This window comes from Neophocaena asiaeorientalis, unplaced genomic scaffold, assembly GCF_003031525.2.
Source record: "Neophocaena asiaeorientalis asiaeorientalis breed wild unplaced genomic scaffold, Neophocaena_asiaeorientalis_V1.1 scaffold67, whole genome shotgun sequence".
Lineage (NCBI taxonomy): Eukaryota > Metazoa > Chordata > Mammalia > Artiodactyla > Phocoenidae > Neophocaena > Neophocaena asiaeorientalis.
The window spans coordinates 13334566-13352924 of record NW_020173731.1 but is presented as its reverse complement, the minus strand read 5'-3'; the positions used below and the strand labels follow the sequence as shown (position 1 = coordinate 13352924).

The 18359-nt window shown below is 50.2% G+C and overlaps 1 protein-coding gene across 2 annotated transcripts in view; it reads left to right on the top strand.

Moving 5' to 3' along the window:
• Nucleotides 1–17671, top strand: part of PPFIA4 (PPFI scaffold protein A4) — a 34455-nt gene extending 16784 nt beyond the window's left edge. The window contains exons 19-29 of one of the 2 annotated variants that reach the window (XM_024750981.1): nt 905–998; nt 1485–1566; nt 2112–2312; nt 3016–3078; nt 3687–3713; nt 5440–5615; nt 9103–9200; nt 9952–10127; nt 12623–12691; nt 16839–17016; nt 17622–17671. In XM_024750981.1, the coding sequence (XP_024606749.1) occupies nt 905–998; nt 1485–1566; nt 2112–2312; nt 3016–3078; nt 3687–3713; nt 5440–5615; nt 9103–9200; nt 9952–10127; nt 12623–12691; nt 16839–17016; nt 17622–17671 (1214 nt within the window). The remainder of the gene's footprint in view (nt 1–904; nt 999–1484; nt 1567–2111; nt 2313–3015; nt 3079–3686; nt 3714–5439; nt 5616–9102; nt 9201–9951; nt 10128–12622; nt 12692–16838; nt 17017–17621) is intronic. The other variant, XM_024750980.1, reaches the window with a different exon arrangement.
• The last annotated feature ends 688 nt before the right edge of the window (nt 17672–18359 follow it).

Genomic DNA, 18359 nt, shown 5'->3' with positions numbered 1-18359 from the left:
AGGCAAAGATTCATGGGTGTGAGAGTTTTGTAAGCAGTTGAGTCTATTCAGAGTGGGGAGGGAAGAGGGTAGAGGGAGCAGAAGAGGTGAGTTTAGACCCTAGGCTGGGGCCAGCTCATAAGGGCCTTGCAAAATATATTGTGGAGCCAGCCACACATGGGAGGGGGCAGGGCTGAGAAGGTCTGGTCAGTGGAAGAGGCATCTCATGTTGAAGCCTTATGATTTCCTATGTTCCCCACACCACATTGGCACCTAAACCTAAGACAGCATCCCAGATTGGCTTCTGGATTACCAACACCCTCGGTCCTCTGTGCACTTGTGAGGAGTGACCAGGGCTTAAATGAATTGTAAAATGCTGCCCCTGCCATGAACTCTAGCATCGGTTCAGGAGATCCTTAACAGAAGAGGACAGAGCTATGCATGTTCCCTTTTGAGATTTGTGCAAGTGAGTGGCCCTGAGAAAGAGGCCCAGACACACATCTCTGAACGTGCCTCTTTCCCCACCCTCAACCCAGGTCAGGATAATTCTGTCTGAGCCTCGAAGCCCACTCTGGCTCTCTGGGTTTCCTTTTCCCCTTGGTTTGGAGGAGGGACAAGTTCTGTCTAGGATTCTGCTGCCGTTAGGGTGGAACGACTTCCATCCGTCTGCCTGAAAAACACCTCCAGGGCTGAGGCTCCCAGGGGAAGGCTCTCTGGGCTTGGAGTGACCCACTCGATGCCACTGTGGGACTGCCTGGCTGTAGGGATGTCATGTGGAGGCTCCAGGAATAATGGGTTGTCCCATCAGACCCTCGGGTTGTCACATGCTGAGGAGCCTCCTGCTGGCCTGCTCCCCGGTCCCGGCCCAGGCCAAGGGAGGAGAAGCAGAGAGGGCCTCGCTGATATGCCATCTCTTCCCTTCTAGTTCTGCTAATAGACTCTGAGCTCGGTCTGCAGGAGCCCATGGTACCTACCAAGCTGGGGACCCAGGCAGAAAAGGACCGGCGGCTGAAGAAGAAGTAAGAGCCACCGGCCAGTCTCTGCCAGGGTGGGGTCCAACCCCTCATACACTCTTTTCCCTGGACTGCCATGGGACTGAGTTCAGGCAGCCAGAGCCCAGCAAGGCCCCTTCTGGACTGAGTTGGCCTGGTCTAAGTGGGCACAGCAGGGTTTGGGAGGTTGTTCTTAGGATGACCTGAGTGAGAAGGAGACAAGGTGCTGTGGGAGAGTGACCCAGCATCTGGGGATCTCTGACAGAGCAGAGTAGAATGTGTTTCAGGCCATGTGCAAACAAAGCGAGAGCCCTCACCTCTGGGAATGGAGAGGTGTTGCTGCTTCATGTCTTGGTGTCACACTGCTTCAGGAATAGAGCAGGGGTGGCAGTCCAACGGTGGGGAGAAGGGGTAGTGGGAGTCCAACTCTTGGCACAGCCCATGGTCCCTGGGAGTAAGCTTGGTTGAGAAAGAAGGAAGGACTAGTGAGTCTGTTGTTCCTCTTCCTGCAAGACACCAGCTGCTTGAAGATGCCCGCAGAAAAGGAATGCCCTTTGCCCAGTGGGACGGCCCTACTGTGGTCTCCTGGCTAGAGGTAAACCTGGGCAAAGGGAGTCTAAGTCTACTCAGGGGTCTGGTGGGAAGGATGTGTGGACTGGGACAAGGACTCCTTGGGCAAAGGGGTGGTATTTCTAGAATTTTCCCAGCATGTTTCTCCCGTACCAAGTGCACAGTGCCATACCTAGCACTTAGCCAGAATCGATGCTATATACTCATGCCTCTCAAGTAGCTAAGTCTGGATAAGGGGAATTAATCTTCACTGAGCCATTAAGACTTTCACAGGTGTCCCCATTAAGACTTTCATTCTTCCTATAGGTGCCCCCAGGAGCTAATCACCCATGCAATGTTGGTAAAGTCCCTTCACCTTCCCAGGCCTCAGATTTTTCATCTGTAAAGTGGGGAAAAAGAGGCATTTGATGATGGTCATCTCCACATTTCTAAATTCCTCTGCTCTTCATTTGCTGTTCTGAGGCCATGGATGAGGCCTGGCCCTTGCCTCTCAGTATTGCCAGACTTTTGCAGTGGAGCCCAGATCTTGGGAAAGGGGCTGAATTTACCCTCTGTGCCCCATATCTGCAGCTCTGGGTGGGGATGCCTGCTTGGTATGTGGCAGCCTGCCGGGCCAACGTCAAGAGTGGTGCCATCATGTCAGCCCTCTCGGACACAGAGATCCAGCGGGAAATTGGCATCAGCAATGCCCTGCACCGGCTCAAGCTCCGGCTGGCTATCCAGGAGATGGTGTCGCTGACCAGCCCCTCTGCCCCGCCCACCTCCAGGACTGTGAGTGGCCTCTCCCTCACCCAGGACATTTTCAGAAGCCCCAAAATAGTGTTTACAAAGTTTCATATTGGTCATTGGGAAGATGGTAGCATTTGAGTCCTGCCCCTTACTTCCCATCCCCACAAAGGGTTCCACCAGGTCTCCAAGAGGAGGTAACACTGTTGCTAGCAGAATCCCAGCAGGCCTAGTTCCCTGCCTCCCACGTACCACTCATGAGCTCCATCTCCCCATACCTACCCTGCCGGTAATTTTAGATCTTTGGGCAGAGTTTCCAAAGACAGGACTTCTGGGTTCTGTGTTTTTGCCAGATTGGGGTAGCAGAGGGAGTAGGGCATTTGTAAATTCTGGTCCGCCAACCTCTCCATAAGAATGTAAACCTCTCCATGGACCCCCCAGGGTAAAACCTTTCACTGTAGTCCATCTCTGTGATTGGGGTCAGCCCTTATTCCAGATTCGCACCATTTATTAATATTCATTCAGGAAACATTCGTTGGGTACTTCTATGTGCCAGGCATTGTGCTCAGCAGTGCAGATACGGTAATAAAAGAGAGCTGCTCAGAGCTAGACGATGTGCAGAATTCTGGGCTGGGCCTGTGGGAGGACTTAGGGGAAGGGAGCTATGTCTTGTCCTTAGGGCTCCCAGCCTGATGGGGAGCCTAGGAGCTCACACGCAGGACCAGCTAGGTTTCCTCTCTGCTTACAGTCTTCTGGGAATGTCTGGGTCACCCATGAAGAGATGGAAACTCTGGCAACATCCACTAAAACAGTGAGTCTGGCCCTGGACCCTGGGCCTGGGGTTAGGGCTGATGACTTGCATGAGGATGAGGGAAAGGTTGTGGGAAGTCAAAGGGGCTTGTAGCTGATCTAATACGAGATTGGTATCCCTGATGTGTGATGGAGTTCTGTTCTCAGGGTGGTGGGTGGGTGGGAAAGAAGTGAGAATGGAAACAGTTTGTGTGTGTGTGTGTGGGGGGGGGTTGGTCTATTCCAGGGGGTCACAAGTTCACCCTGGGCTACTGGTATACTCCAGTGAAGAAGAGCAGGGCTTGGGAGCGTTTTGCCCTGCTATTGTCATGAAGCCACAGAGTCCGTAACCCTTGTGCTTGAACCTTGGTGGAGGAACAGGGAGGGTTGGGAGGACCTGGCACCTCGCCTGACTGTGTTTCTGCCACACACACATTTGATCCCCTCTCGCTGCAAACACAGGCGCGTGCACCAGCCTTCTGTGCTCTCTTAACCTTCCTAACAAGCTTTCCCTAGTCACCCATTCAGCTACTGGGGTGTCTGCTTCTCCTTCTTGATGGGACCTTGGGTGGAGGCTGCCAGGTTTCTTGACTTTGCCTGTTTCCCCTGACATGCTGCACTCATTCCTAGGACAGTGAGGAGGGCAGCTGGGCTCAGGTAAGACCCCCTCCTCTTGTCCAGAACCAACTCGCAGCAGTTTGGGGTAGTGTTCTCCCAGCAGGTTCGCTCCCCTGCAGGACTCTCTGAGCCCCAGTCTTTTAGGTCCCTCTTCACACAAAGAGTCCTGGGCACAGGTTCTCTCCTCTGCTGAAGCCACCCACCTCCATCCTTCCTCATTCCCCTTTAGCTACTTCTGGTTTTTCACCATGGCAGGTGAGGGGCCTTGGAGGGCTGTGCCCCCAGCATGCCTGCCTCTTCCCCTCAGTTCGACCCTCTTCCCAGGAGTAATGAGACTTAGATTAGTATGAATCCTCTTCCTCTTCCTGTCCCTCTCAGGGGTACCCCTGGTGAGCTGAGCAAAGGGCTTTCATTCATTCACTTGGTGAGCAAGGATTTACTGAGCAGCTACTAGGTGTTAGGCCTTTCTATGCCCTCTGGATACAGAAGTGAGCAAACTTAGCCCTCATGGGGCTTATATTCTAGGGGAGAAACAGACAGTAAACAAACAAATAAATGGATAATATATCAGATAGATGTAAGTGCCATGAATAAAAACGAAGCACGTAGCACTGTTTGTACTTGTTGGGCAACCCCATCAACAGGAGACTGGACAGATCAGTTACAGTATGTTCTCACAGTAAAACACTACTTAGCAAAGGGAATGGATGACTCAGACATATAGTGTAAAGTGAAAAGTGTAAGTCCCCAAAGATTTTCTATTAAAACTCAAAAACAAGCAAATTTAAACATATTATTTAGAGAAATATACCTTGGTGACTATAAGAACATTTTTTCAAGCAGGGGCATCATGGACAGAAAACTCAGCATGGTGGTTACCTCTAGGGGGGCAGTAGGGCATAAGATGGGGAAAAAGAGCATAAGGATGGATGCAACAGTGTGGATAACATGGATGGTGTCCAATGATGTCAACTTCGTTTTTATGCTTAATAATGAACATACGCTACATATGTTTTATATGTATCAATCGTTTTATTTTAAAAGATAACAAAATAAAATGTTCAATTTTAAAAAAATCAAGGTGGGTAAGGAAAGAGAGTGATGGAGGGTTACCATTAAAATTTGTTCTAAGGATAGATGGTTGAGGAGGTCCCTGCCCTCAAGGCAGGAGGCAACGACTAAGTGGAGCAGGCCTCTCAGAACCAGACTGGGTGGGTGGTGGGGCGCACAGTGTGTGGTGGGGTGGGGAGGCGGCACACGAAGGACCTAGAGAATCTCTGGAGAGACAACCAAGCCTTAGAGAAGAGCGCTGGCAGGCGCAGTTCACCTTACTTCATTTTTTTATATCTTTAGCCAAACGTAACTCCCTGTGGACCGTGTGAGGCCAGTTTCCCAAGTGAGACTGGCTTTCTTTGTCACTCTGCAGCCCTCTGTAATGCAGCCTATCCGCTGGGCTCAGCAGGCTTGAGGCTGACTGAAAATCAGGAAGGCGAGTCTGCCTTATAGCACCACAAATGCATTTCAGAGTCAATGGGAAGGATTTCCTATGACTTGCTGCCTAGGTGGTTGCTTCTGTTCATTAGTGTAGATAATTGATAAGTGAGTGGGAATATATCATTCCAGGATCTTAAAAAGCTCCATTTAAAATCCTCACCTCCCGCCTCTACCAGCCCCTCAGTGAAAGTAAGCTGAGATTTTTTTGAACTGCTAGCTGCAACCTGCCAGCGCTGCCTTTGCCCCCAGCCTCCTCCATCTTGTTCTCCAGACCCTGGCCTATGGGGACATGAACCACGAGTGGATTGGGAACCAGTGGCTGCCCAGTCTGGGGCTCCCCCAGTACCGCAGCTACTTCATGGAGTGCCTTGTGGACGCTCGCATGCTGGATCACCTCACCAAGAAGGACCTGCGGGTCCACCTGAAGATGGTGGACAGCTTCCACCGGTGAGCCAGGCTGGAACCCGGGGCCACCTCCCTACACAGGTCTCCCCCAACTCTGGGGGTCTGTCTCCAGGAATAGAGGTGCTTCCATCTCTTTCTTTGCCTGTTCTGGGTGGTAACAGGTCTCCCTTTGGGGAAAGCCAAATCTTTGTCTCCCCTGCAGTTTGAGGGTTTAGGCCTCTCACCTCCAACCCTTAAGACACAGTCATTTCTCTTTAGCTTCACTTGGAAAATTTTCCCCCTAGATATGAGTTTTATTTCTTGTCATTGAGCTTGCTGAATTCTCTACATTTACCCTGAGAAGACTCACACTGAACCCAGCATCTATTTTAGGTGTCTAATTCCTTACAAGATGAGAGGAAAGTTCTTTCTGGATGCTTGCCCTGCCGGCATCCCAGATCTGAGCCTCTCAGTTTTAAACACACATCCTTTTGTACAGGAAGCCATCCAGTGTTCTCCTCTTCTTTGTTGAAAAGGTCTTCTGTGCAAAAGGATCTGCAGTGGAGGTCACAAACTGGTAGCCTGAGGGCGGAACGTGGCGCACACATGTACTTTGTTTGGCCTACGTTGTATTTTTAAAACTGTGACCTTAGCTGCCAACATTTAAACACTAGGAAATGTTAAACAAAATTCTGGATGTCTGGCTTCTCTTGAAAGAGAGAAAGCTCTCTGGGCACATCCCAGCATGGAAACAACCAGCTGGAGCTAGGGAGGCAGCCCTTCTAAGACATAGGTTTTCGGTAATGGTTCCAGGAGTTGATAGGTTTTAGGAAGTCCTTTTTAACATCCAACTTCAAATCACACAAGCTGCTATTTGAGCCAGGTCTTTTATCTTGAGTAGTTAATGTGACAAAGGGTGGAGCTGGGAGTGTGTGGCTTTTCAAGGTTCTTTTAGGGCTCTGCAGGTGTCCCTTGGTCTCTCCAACTCACAAACAGCAGAAAGTTATATTTGGAAGGGATCTAGTTAGCCTCCATATTTTATGGGTGAGGAAACTGAGGCATGGGAAGGAGCAGCGAGCGGCCCAAGGTCACGCAGGGACGCTAGCAAAATGCAAGTCTCCTGACTGAAACCCAGTTCTCTTGCCACCACATTGCAGAGCCGCCTATGCTGGAACCCCCATCTGTGTCTGCCCTGAGCACCACCCCTCCCTCACCACCGGGGCTGAAAGAGAATCTTTTGTTTCTGTCAATCCGGGAGGCTGCCAGGCCTAGCTGCACCTGTTCCCTCCTCAGTGATTGATAGGGCTGGGGAGAGAAGGGCCATTCCCCAGCAAGCTGAGATGTGCCTCGGCTGCTAGAGGATCAGGCAGCCCAACCCTACACAGCATTATGGAAGTCCTTCCCCGACCCTTTGCCCATGAGAGACTCTCAGCCTATATACACGGTTCCAGATTTAGCTCTAAATCTTGGGTACTTCACAGTTTCTAAAACATGTCCACATTTCTTACCTCAATTAGGTATATAACTGCTTTTTTTCCACTTAATATTTCATAAGCATGTTCTTATATCTTTAAAAATTCTTTTAAATCATACTTTTTTTTTAACGATGAGAAAGGGTTGTTTAAAAACTCTCCTTTCACAGATGGGGAAAACAAGTCCAGTAGAGATTGAGTGTCACCAGGTCACTCAGCCAAGTGGTTACAGAATGGGGCCAGCATCCTTCTTTCTTAACACCCAACTCAGAGCTCTTTTCCTTAGACCGTAGTGTTCTATTGAGCAGGTTTCCATGAGAATCTCCTATTCTGATAGGAGAAAAAGCACACACAATAATTAGTAATGTCCTCCCAAACGTGGTACCATTACTGAATGCCTCTGATGTTCAGGGGCTGGTCTAAGCCCTTTCATACAGGATCACCTTTAATGCTCACAGTAACTCTGCAGGAGAGTTATGACCCCCATCTCACATATGCTGAGTGCCACTCAACTGGGAAGTGGCACAGCTGGCATTCAGATCCAGGTTGATCTGACTTTAAGGGCTTTATATTTTTGCTAAGCTGTGCAACAGCTTTGAAAGTCATAGGAACTGAACTGAAAATTATAGTAAGTGAGATTGAAATTGGAGGCATTTCCAGTTAGGAGGTATGTGTGCATCTGCGCCCTCCAGGGGACCAAGTCTTAAACCAGTGGCCTTGAGCAGGATTCCTTAGAAGTGGTGTCTCTGAGCTATAAGGGTTTGTTCTAGGCAGATGGGCTACCTGGGTAGAACTGAGGGGAGAGAAGTAGGGAGAAATCAAGCATAATTTAATCTCACAAAGCAATGGCCTCAATGATAGAGTCAAAAGTATTTGGAATTGGGAGAGACCTATTTTATTCCTCCACTTTGTAGATGACAAAACCCAGAGAGGCTGAATGACAGAGTAGTGCTCAAGTTTAAAGAAGAACACTACAGGGAAAGCTGCCCAAGATGGAATGAGCTGCATCAAGAGGTAGTAAGCTCCCTGTCACCAGAGGTATTTAGGCACAGGTGTTCATAATACTCAGAAGGATGTTACAGAGGTGACTCCTGCATTAGGTGGGGAGCTTGGACTGATAATGTGTGGGGTCCCTTCTAACCTACGGATTCTTTGATTCGTGGCCTGGCTTAGTAATTATTTATTGAGTGCTTACTATGTACCTGGTACAGTTTAAAGTACTTTTAGTACTTTATGTGAATTATTTCACATCATTCATTTAGCATCCATGGTGTTTACATTTGTGGAATGTGTCAGGCATCATCCTAGGTGTTTGAGATACATCAGTGAACTAAACAAACCTCCTTGCCCTCATGGAGCTTACATTGTAACTGGGAGAGACAGACAAGGAATTATAAATATATAGAATGTTAATAGATAAAAGGTGGTAGAAAAAAAAAAATTAGACCAGAGTAAGGGGGATTGGTGATGCTGGTGATGTTGCAGTCTTAAATCAGGTGGACAAGGTAACTACTGAATTTAAAATATAACATTTGAGCAAAAACTTAAAGGAGACAAGGGGGTAAGCCATGTAGCAGACTGGGGGGCAGGGAGGGGGTGTGTTCCAGGCAGAAGGAGCAGCCACTGCAAAGGCCCCAAAGCACAGAGGCCAAGCGTTCCTGCCACGTTTGAGGAACAGCAGGGCTATCAGTATAGGGGCAGATCATGTATCACATTGTAGGCCATTGTAAGGACTCTGAGTGAAATGGGGACACAAAAGAATATCTGGAGGGTTCTTTGTCATTCCAGTGCCTGGAGAGGGAGGGATATGTTGCTATCATTCAAAGAACTTTCCTTTGTCAATCAGGCCCACACCCTGGCTGAGAGGGAGGGCTTGGGGTAGGCAGAGAGAGGGAAGTAGCCTTGTGATGGACTATGTCTAAGCCCTGGGGGAAGGAGGAGAAGGAGTGGGCTGGGATGCTCTTTGTGCTGGAGCATATAGGTCTTGATGGGCTGTGGTTGGTGCTGGATATGGGGCAGACGTGGTAGAAAACACGGCCCCAGTGAGGCTCTGGCTCAGGGGGGCTGTGTGCCTGCAGAACCAGTCTTCAGTATGGCATCATGTGTCTGAAGAGGCTGAATTATGACCGGAAGGAGCTGGAGAAGAGGCGGGAGGAAAGCCAGCATGAGATCAAGGGTAAGCTTGTCAGGCTCAATGGAGCCTCCTCTGAAAGTTGTGGTGGGAGCGGCTTTGGGGGAGCAGGGACCTGCCTCACAGATCCCTGCCTTGGGCTGAGTGAAGGGAGAAGAGGCATTCTGTGCCACAGGGAAGCTCCAAATCTAAGAGGGAAGACACAGCCCTTAGGGAGCAGGGAGCTCCCAGTCTGATGAGGGAGACGCAATCCATGCCCAAAGGATGCTGCCATCTGGTGGAGGAAAAATAGCCCCCGCCCAATCAGCTGCAACATCCCCCTCCCCAGCACATTAGACAATGGCCACCAACGAGACAAATGCAATGACCCCCTTGGGAGAGTGCTATAGACTGGTGTGAGAAAGTGCTCGTGGAACTTGGTGATGTGGGTGGGGCTGGACAGGAAAGAAAGGCAAGTCTTAGAAGAGACCTTGAAGGTAGAAAGAATAAGAAGAGGGCCATTCCCGCCTGGGAGCAGTGGATGACTGGTACAGGGGCTCTGGGGAGAAAGCCTATTAGCCTGACCCTGAGTCTTGCAGGCTGGCAAGAATGGAGTGGTGTGGGGCTGGTTCTCCAAGAGCCCAGGTGCCAGGGAGGACAGAAGGAAGATGTGGAAAGTTGAGGGGGGTAGGGGTGGCTAGGAGCCAAGAGAACAGGGTGGACTGGGGCTCTGGGTCTAGGAACCTCTATTTCTGTCCCTGGAGGGGCCTTGGCCAAACCTGTCTCTTTCTGCTCCTTTTCTTCCCCTGCCCTCCAGATGTGCTGGTCTGGACCAACGACCAGGTGGTTCATTGGGTCCAGTCTATTGGGCTCCGGGACTATGCAGGAAACCTCCATGAGAGTGGTGTGCATGGTGCTCTGCTGGCCCTGGACGAGAACTTCGACCACAACACGTTGGCCCTGGTCCTCCAGATACCCACGCAGAATACCCAGGTAGGCTGTAAGTCTCAATCAGTCTGATCTTGGTCATCAGTCTCATCTTGGTCATCAGTCTCAATCTTGGTCTCTCCCTTTCCTCCACTCTCTTGCTCTCTCTCCCTCTGATATGTGCAAGTTTATGGATTGGTGGGAGGGCTTTCTGGAGGCCTGTTCTAGAGGGGATCACAAATGTCCTCAAACCTCCAAGTGGTCCCTGTGCATAACCAAGCCCCCCTAGGAAACAAGTGCCCTTCACATACAGAGCACGTTCAGCACAGGCCTGGAATACTGTGTTAATCCCCACACTGCAGTGAGCACCCCCGTCTCCTCCCAGCCCCATCTTTACAGCTGAGACTTTTCCTCTACTTGCTTCTCTGACCTGACTATTCATAGAAGAAAACTAGCGCTGGGGCCCACAAGGACCAGAGAACCCATATCCCCTTTGTTTCCGCCCCCCACACCCCCGGGGGGATCTGTTCCTGGGTCCCTAGGTTTTAGAAAGTTAAATATACCAAATAACACAGCCCAGAGCTTCTCCATGCCAGGGCTTTGTCTCCCTGTCAACAGCTCAAAAGATTAGACATCTCCTTCCATTACATTTGATAATTATTATGGAGCTGTCATCTAAGAATATACCTAAATTCTCTTGAACCTATTTATATGTTTGGCTTTTTTAACTTCCTGTGGGTAATGGACTCTAGAATTACTACCTGTTGTGTAAAGTACTACCTAATTTTATTTGTCCTAAATGTACCCACAGTCGGCTCCCCCGGGGAAGAGAATTGCCTCATCCTAATTGTCTACGATTTAGTACGGGTATTTGTATTTGACTAGCTCTCACCTTCTGTGATTTCATAAACTCTGATTGTGTTGCCTCTGGGTCCAAGCTTTTACTTCTTCAGACAGAGTGGTCTTAATTCTTTTAGCCTTTCCTCATATAGACTTGTCTCCATGCCCTGATCATTTTAGCTGCCCTTGTCTGGACTGTTTGCAGCTGTCAGATCTCTTGAAATTCAGCCACCAGAGCTGCACAAGCTATTCTGGGAGCAGACGAGTTTTCGCTTGTGTGAGGATAGGGCTGAGTTGTCTTGTAATTTTGGGTGGAGTGTTGGCCTTTTAGGGGTGATGGCAGCACACAGGGCCAGGGCATCCTACAGTCTCTCTGCAATGACCCATCCCAAGCAGTCAGAATGGATAGCACAGATTCCCCTCGCTCTCTAGGAAGAGCTGAGATTTCCCCCAAGCTGCAATTTTTCTTATTTTAATCAAGGAGTCATTTTTAATTTTATTTATTTATTTCTTTATGGCTGCATGGCACGCGGGCTCAGTAGTTGTGGCTCGTGGGCTCTAGAGTGCAGGCTCAGTAGTTGTGGCACATGGGCTTAGTTGCTCCACGGCATGTGAGATCTTCCCGGACCAGGGATTGAACCCATGTCCCCTGCGTTGGCAGGCAGATTCTTAACCACTGCGCCACCAGGGAAATCCCAATGCAATTTTTCTAGGCTTGCCCATTTCCAACCCCATCAGCTGCTTTCTTGCCCACTCATACAACTTTGTGAAATGTTTCTGAAGTTTGTAAATGTCATAGTCACCTTTCATTACCCAGAGGAACAGTGTCACCTGGATACTTGAAAATTAACTATGCTTCTCCTTTCTGATCACTTAAAAAAATATTATGTTCCCAATACCAACAAAGACTGTCCCCACAGAATTCTATGGTTAATATTATCTACCCAGAAATGGGCTTGTTTTTCTCTCATTTCCTATCTCTAAATACATCCAGTTTTTTGTGGACAACAGTACATCTGTAAAGAGTAGCAGGGCTACTCTCTGTTGCTCTCTAACTGTTCTTATTATTCTGACCCATTCATTTAGCTTAGCTATTAGGGGAAGTAGGATTGACCCAATATGGAATCCTTCATTAAAAATGGTTCAGAATATCTGGTGGTAATTTTGAAAATGTTCTTGTTTCTGGCATTTCTCAAATCTCCTAGCAAGAAATTGCTGAGAGGCCTATAGAGAAGGCCTTTATGCCCCACTCAGCCCAAGGGCCACCAATATCCATGACTGAGCAGTTTTCCTAAGTTTAATTTTTGATGTGGAACTTTATAAAATACATTTATATAATCTAAATAAGTTAAATCTTCATTATCCATGGTCTGCATGCTTATTTACCCCTCCAGAAAGATAGCATGGCATGACACTCCCTTACAGAGACAAACTTCCCAGTAGGTGAAGTCTGTCCATCCACGTGTTCTATGATCCTACTTTTTAAAAAAATTATAGTTTTCTAATTTGCTCCATATGAAAAAAATTGTAAGGTTAACATTTTGACTTCTCAGAGGATACCGAGGTTAGCTCAAAGGAGCGGCATCAAGGGCTAATGGGTTAAATGCACTGAAAACCCCATCTCTGCCCTTGGACCCCCAAGGAAACAGGTGAAAGATGGCATTAGAGGTCACTAACTATAGCCCCTCCCTTCTCTCCCCCTTTCACCCTGTGGACTCCAGGCACGCCAGGTGATGGAGAGAGAGTTCAACAACCTGGTGGCCTTAGGCACAGACCGGAAACTGGATGACGTGAGTACCTGGCTGTGAACTGGTCACTGTTGGTTTGTTGGAGTTCATGAGTTCTGCTTTCCTCGGGCTAATGACTGGTGGGGTGGCCTAAGGGAGGAGAGTCATAGAGGATGGGCATGATATCAGGGGGTTGGGGAGGCAGGGACAGGCCTAGCAATAGGCCTGGAGAAGTCTCTATGAAACTCCTTCTGGGTACCTCTAGCCTCTTCCAACTCTGTGCCCTAAACCTCCTAACCACACAGGATCAGAGGTCTTCCCCAAAGGTCATCTCTTTGGGATCATACCTTTTTCTTTATCTTTTAGAGCCCCTCTCTTCAGTGCTGTGAGCACAGCACATCTCCAGCCTGCTACGTTTTCCCACCCATCCAACAGTGTGGTTGTTTGGAGGTAGACATTATTCTGAGGTCATTAGATGACAGGTTTGCTCACATGTTCCTCAGTGCAGTCTGACACAGCTAAACACATGGCTCAGGCTTCTATCATCCCAGCTTCCTTTCTTAGTTTTACTCTTATGCCCCAGGTCACTGAAGAAACAGTCCCTTCCAACTGAGTTTCATCAGGCCTTCTCCTCGAGTTCAGGTTGGACTATGTCTTGGAAGACTCCGAAGTTCCAGCCACAATGCTCCTGTTAGAGATGCTCCTAATCTAGCATTAGGATGCTAGACTGGTGCTCCTAGCATAATGCTCCTCCTAAAACATACGTGTTTCCTGTTTCTGCTTTCCTCGGGCTAATGACTGGTGGGGTGGCCTAAGGGAGGAGAGTCATAGAGGATGGGCATGATATCAGGGGGTTGGGGAGGCAGGGACAGGCCTAGCAATAGGCCTGGAGAAGTCTCTATGAAACTCCTTCTGGGTACCTCTAGCCTCTTCCAACTCTGTGCCCTAAACCTCCTAACCACACAGGATCAGAGGTCTTCCCCAAAGGTCATCTCTTTGGGATCATACCTTTTTCTTTATCTTTTAGAGCCCCTCTCTTCAGTGCTGTGAGCACAGCACATCTCCAGCCTGCTACGTTTTCCCACCCATCCAACAGTGTGGTTGTTTGGAGGTAGACATTATTCTGAGGTCATTAGATGACAGGTTTGCTCACATGTTCCTCAGTGCAGTCTGACACAGCTAAACACATGGCTCAGGCTTCTATCATCCCAGCTTCCTTTCTTAGTTTTACTCTTATGCCCCAGGTCACTGAAGAAACAGTCCCTTCCAACTGAGTTTCATCAGGCCTTCTCCTCGAGTTCAGGTTGGACTATGTCTTGGAAGACTCCGAAGTTCCAGCCACAATGCTCCTGTTAGAGATGCTCCTAATCTAGCATTAGGATGCTAGACTGATGCTCCTAGCATAATGCTCCTCCTAAAACATACGTTTTAGGGCACAGCCCCTTCCCCAGCCCTTGCCTCCTCTCCCCTCCCTCCTCCCTCCTCCCTTTCTTACCAGTAACCTTGCCTGCCTTCGCTGTCAGGTCTGCCTTAGCTGCCTTGGTTCCAAACAAGTTAAAAAAGAGCCCAGACTGTTTATTTTTAGCTTCTCCATCATCAATCAGAACTGTTTCTGATCCCCATTTTCTCTGCAGCACCCCTACCTCTACCAATGCCTCTGTTTAGACTTCTGGGCCTCCTTGTGGGACACCATAAGTGTTATCTGCTTATCAGTTAGTCTCTTCTTAGTTGGGTTTAACAGGGCTAAACCCCACCTTTGTGGAATGACTACTGCACCTCGGTAGATAGGACACACTCAGAAACATACAGAATTTGTGGAGGGGTGTTTTCTTCACAGAGGTGCCTTGAAATTTGGAGTGTGTTATTTACACACACACATATATTACATACATATTACATATGTGTGTGTGTGTATTCCACTCAAGGAGAGAAACTGCCAGACCCCACCAGATGTCCCCACTCTGATCTGAATCTTCCCAGTGCCCCTGCAAGGTGGACCCTCCTACTTATTCCCCACCCACTAGGTTCTAAGCTTTCTTTGATACAGCTTTCCCATATATCTTTGAATGGTGCTTTCTAACTTAGAAAACTCTTTACTCCTTCAATCCTAACAAAAATATTCTCTGAATGCCTACTCTGGGCCAGGCATTGGGCAAGGCATGGTGGTGCAGTGACGACAGACATCTTATTTTATGCTAACAGTCATCATGTGAGACAGGTTATGATGCCATCTTACAGATGAGGAATTGAAGCTCAAAGAGGTAACTTACCTGCAGTCACAGGCTGACATGTGGCAGAGCCAGACTGGAGCAAAAGTGTATCTGATTCCTGTGTTCTTTTTCCTACCTCCTGCTGCCTCCTAAAAGTGGAGACAGCTGTCCTATCAGGCTTCAGGCATTGGGGTGGTTACTGAGTAGGTGACATCATCTTGGCAATGTAGTGGGCTTTCTGGGATGCAGCTAGGTGTGGGGCTGGAGAGAACTGATTCTTTAAAAGGAAGCTTAAGTAGAAGGCCAGGTCCTAGGAATAAGGTGAGATTTGGGGGTGGGGGGAGTGGCAGGTGGGAGGGTGGCGATCCAAGAGACTGCCTCCTGTCCAGCCATCCGGCACACCATCAGCAACCTTGAGCTGTCTCTTTCAACTCTTTCCTTTGACAATTCTGGTTCTCAGTTTCCCCTCTCAAGCTTCAAGGCCCTGGAGGGCTATATCCAGTTCTCCCATGCATGGATGTCAGGACTCAAGGGAAATGAGGAGATGAGGAACACAAAGAACATCTGACTATTAGGGGACAGGGGAGAAAAACAGAAACTAGTCCTTAGGGTTGGCTGAAGATAGAAATGGAGGGAGAGAGAGCGTGCAGAAGAGAAGGGTCTCTAGATTAGGTTAAAGATAGGATCATGGCGAAGACAGAAATGATGAGGAAAGTTCCTGATAAACTCAGGGTTGGGATGCCTGCCTAGGGAGCCAGCTGCCATTTAGCAAATATTTATCCAGTGCCTATGGTGTTCCCAGGCACTACTCAGGTCTGCGGATATATTGGTTGGAACAAAAAAGATCATAATCTCTGTCCCATGAAGCATAGAATTTGAAAGGGGTGGGGTGGGGGGAGGAAGAGAGGGAGAGAAAGGAATTGATGAAATAATCTCCTAAGTACATTTAAAAATGCTATGATGAATGCTATGACAGAGATACATGGTGCTAAGAACTGATGGGGGCATTTGGCCTACTCAGGGCACAAACAACAAACCCTAATGGGGTTGAGAGAGGTTGTTTAGGTGAGAACTGGTGGGTTAGTGTCTCTTATTCCTGCTGCTAGCAGTCTACCTGCACCAGTTCCAAGAACATAAGCGTTGAGGGGGATTAGGCATGGCTGCCAAGCAGGATGGATGCGGGCTCTGAAGGGTGGGGTGGGTGCTTGTGCAGAGGGACATCCTGTAGAGTTATGGCTCTGGGTGCACTCTGGCAGAGACAGTTATTTTGGAGACTTGGCTGGCACGGGTGAGAGGGCAGACAGCAGGAGCCTTTGGAGGAACCTGCCTCTGACTGGCCATCTGCCTGACCCATCACTATCAATGGGTCAATGTTCTCCCCTGATCCCCTCAGGGATAGGCAGCCTGAGAAATAGGTAGGGCAGATGCTGTTATTCCTATTTTACATTTACAGATAAGGAAACTGAAGCTCAGAGAGGTTACTTGCTCGGGGTCGCATAGCTAGTATTGATAAAATGGAAGCCGGGTTTCCTGACTCCTGACCCAGCGCTCTTTCAGCACACCGGTGCTGCAGCCATACTGAGGCCCCAGAAAGGCAGGGAGGAGTGAATGGAGGCTGGCTGGTGACTACTTCCCATGGATGAGCCTGAGAGGAGGAATACTTTAAAGGTCAATGGGCACCCCATGCCCAGTTTGAGATGATTGGGGTGGGCAGAGAAACAGTTCAACTGCAGGATGCCACATCCGAACAGGGGGACCCCACCCCGCGAGCCAAGAGACAGGGAACTTCAGAGTCGAGAGGGCTCCCCGGAGTCATCCACTTGCCCCATTCACTTTACACAAGGAAAAGCTGAGGGCCTAAAAGCGGACGTGACCTTGCTTCCTTCTTTCCGAAGGGAAAGGTACCCCTAGAACCAGCCATTGACTGTCCTACCCCAGGCAGGGAGTGAGCGTGGCAGTTCCAAGGTAGCACTGGTCCTTTGCGTGTCCCCACGGTGCAGGGGGAGGACAAGGTGTTCCGCCGCGCACCCTCTTGGAGGAAACGCTTCCGGCCGCGGGACTACCATGGCAGCGCCCTGCTCAGCGCCTCTGCCGAAACGCTCCCGGTAGGCTTCCGCGTGTCCACCCTGGGGCCATTGCAGCCTCCACCGGCCGCGCCAAAGAGGATCATGCCCGAAGGTGAGTGGCAGGCTGGCTGGGCGTGGCCGCGGCCCAGCAGGACCTAGGTTCCCCGGGCGGCGGAGTGGGACGGGCGCTGGCGCTCAGGCGAGGCCGAGGCGGGTAAACAGCTCCGGCGCCGGCGCTGCACTAACTAACGGCCGCCGCGGGCAGGCGCGGCCGGGAAGGCCCCACGGCCGAGCTGTGCGCGCACTAACCCGCCGCTCTGTGTTCTCCCGCGGCTGCCGACTCCTCCCAGCCGGGACGGCGGGGGCGCAGAGACTGGAGACCTCCACGGTTCGGACCTACTCCTGCTGACCCCGCCTCCCGCCCCGGGTCTGACGGGGCTGTGCCCGAGGCTCGGGGTAAGTGGGCCAGGCCCTGGGCACGGGCGCTCTTCGGCCAGCCCTCCGCCCGCACAAAGGCCTCCCCGCACCTGTCCCTGGCCTCCGGCCGTCAGTGCCGCTCCAGCCCTGCTCGCGCCCGGTGCCCGGCTTACCCTTTCTGCTTTCTTTGGCCTTGGGCGCTTGGAGCTTGCGAGCACGCCGCAGATACCTTGCAACCCGTCTCTCAGGGACTCACTGCCAGCTCACCGCGCAACGCCTGTCTCTTTCCCTCTCTTTTAGCACACTCTCACTATCTCTACGGACACATGCTCTCCGCCTTCCGGGACTAGCTACAGCCCCCAAGGCCAGCTTCCTCCTGCTTGGTTTCACAGGCTCAGAGAGCCCTTAACCCTCCTGCTCGGTCCCCTTACTCCCACGGCTCCTAGTCTCCTGTCTCAGAATATACTGTCTACCCCCTAGCCGTGCCTCTACCCCAAGTCCAACGTGTGTCCCTTGTAAGGCTCTCTGGGATGTGGCTGGGTTTCCTGGTGTTGTGGAGGCAACCAGGTTGTCCATGCTTGTGGGTCTGCGGGAGGGAGAGGAAGGCAGCCCAAGATGGATGGACTCCACCTTCCCTCTTCTGCATCTAGCTGGTTTGGACTGCAAACTCCACCAGAGACCAGGACACAGCGTCAAGGGCTGGGGATGGCCCTTCCAAGAAAATGGCACTTCAGACTGCCTTGCTTGGGTTATTTGGCTTTCTGGTTCCTGTCTGCCTCTTGGTTGTACTAGATGGTCTACATCTGCTCTTGGTTGGCACCTTCACCATTATCCCTCCCCCAACTCATCTGCATAGCTGCAGCTCCTGCCTCACCTCCAGGACCTCCTTGGGGGCTGGGAAGGGCTGTAGAAGGCCCCGTTCTTCCTCAGGATGATGAACCTGGGAAGAGGGAAGGCTAAGGTGGAGATTCTAGGCCCTGGTTTAAGTTGAATCCCAAACACCAAGCATAAGGATGGGGAAACTCAGCCCTCCTGCCC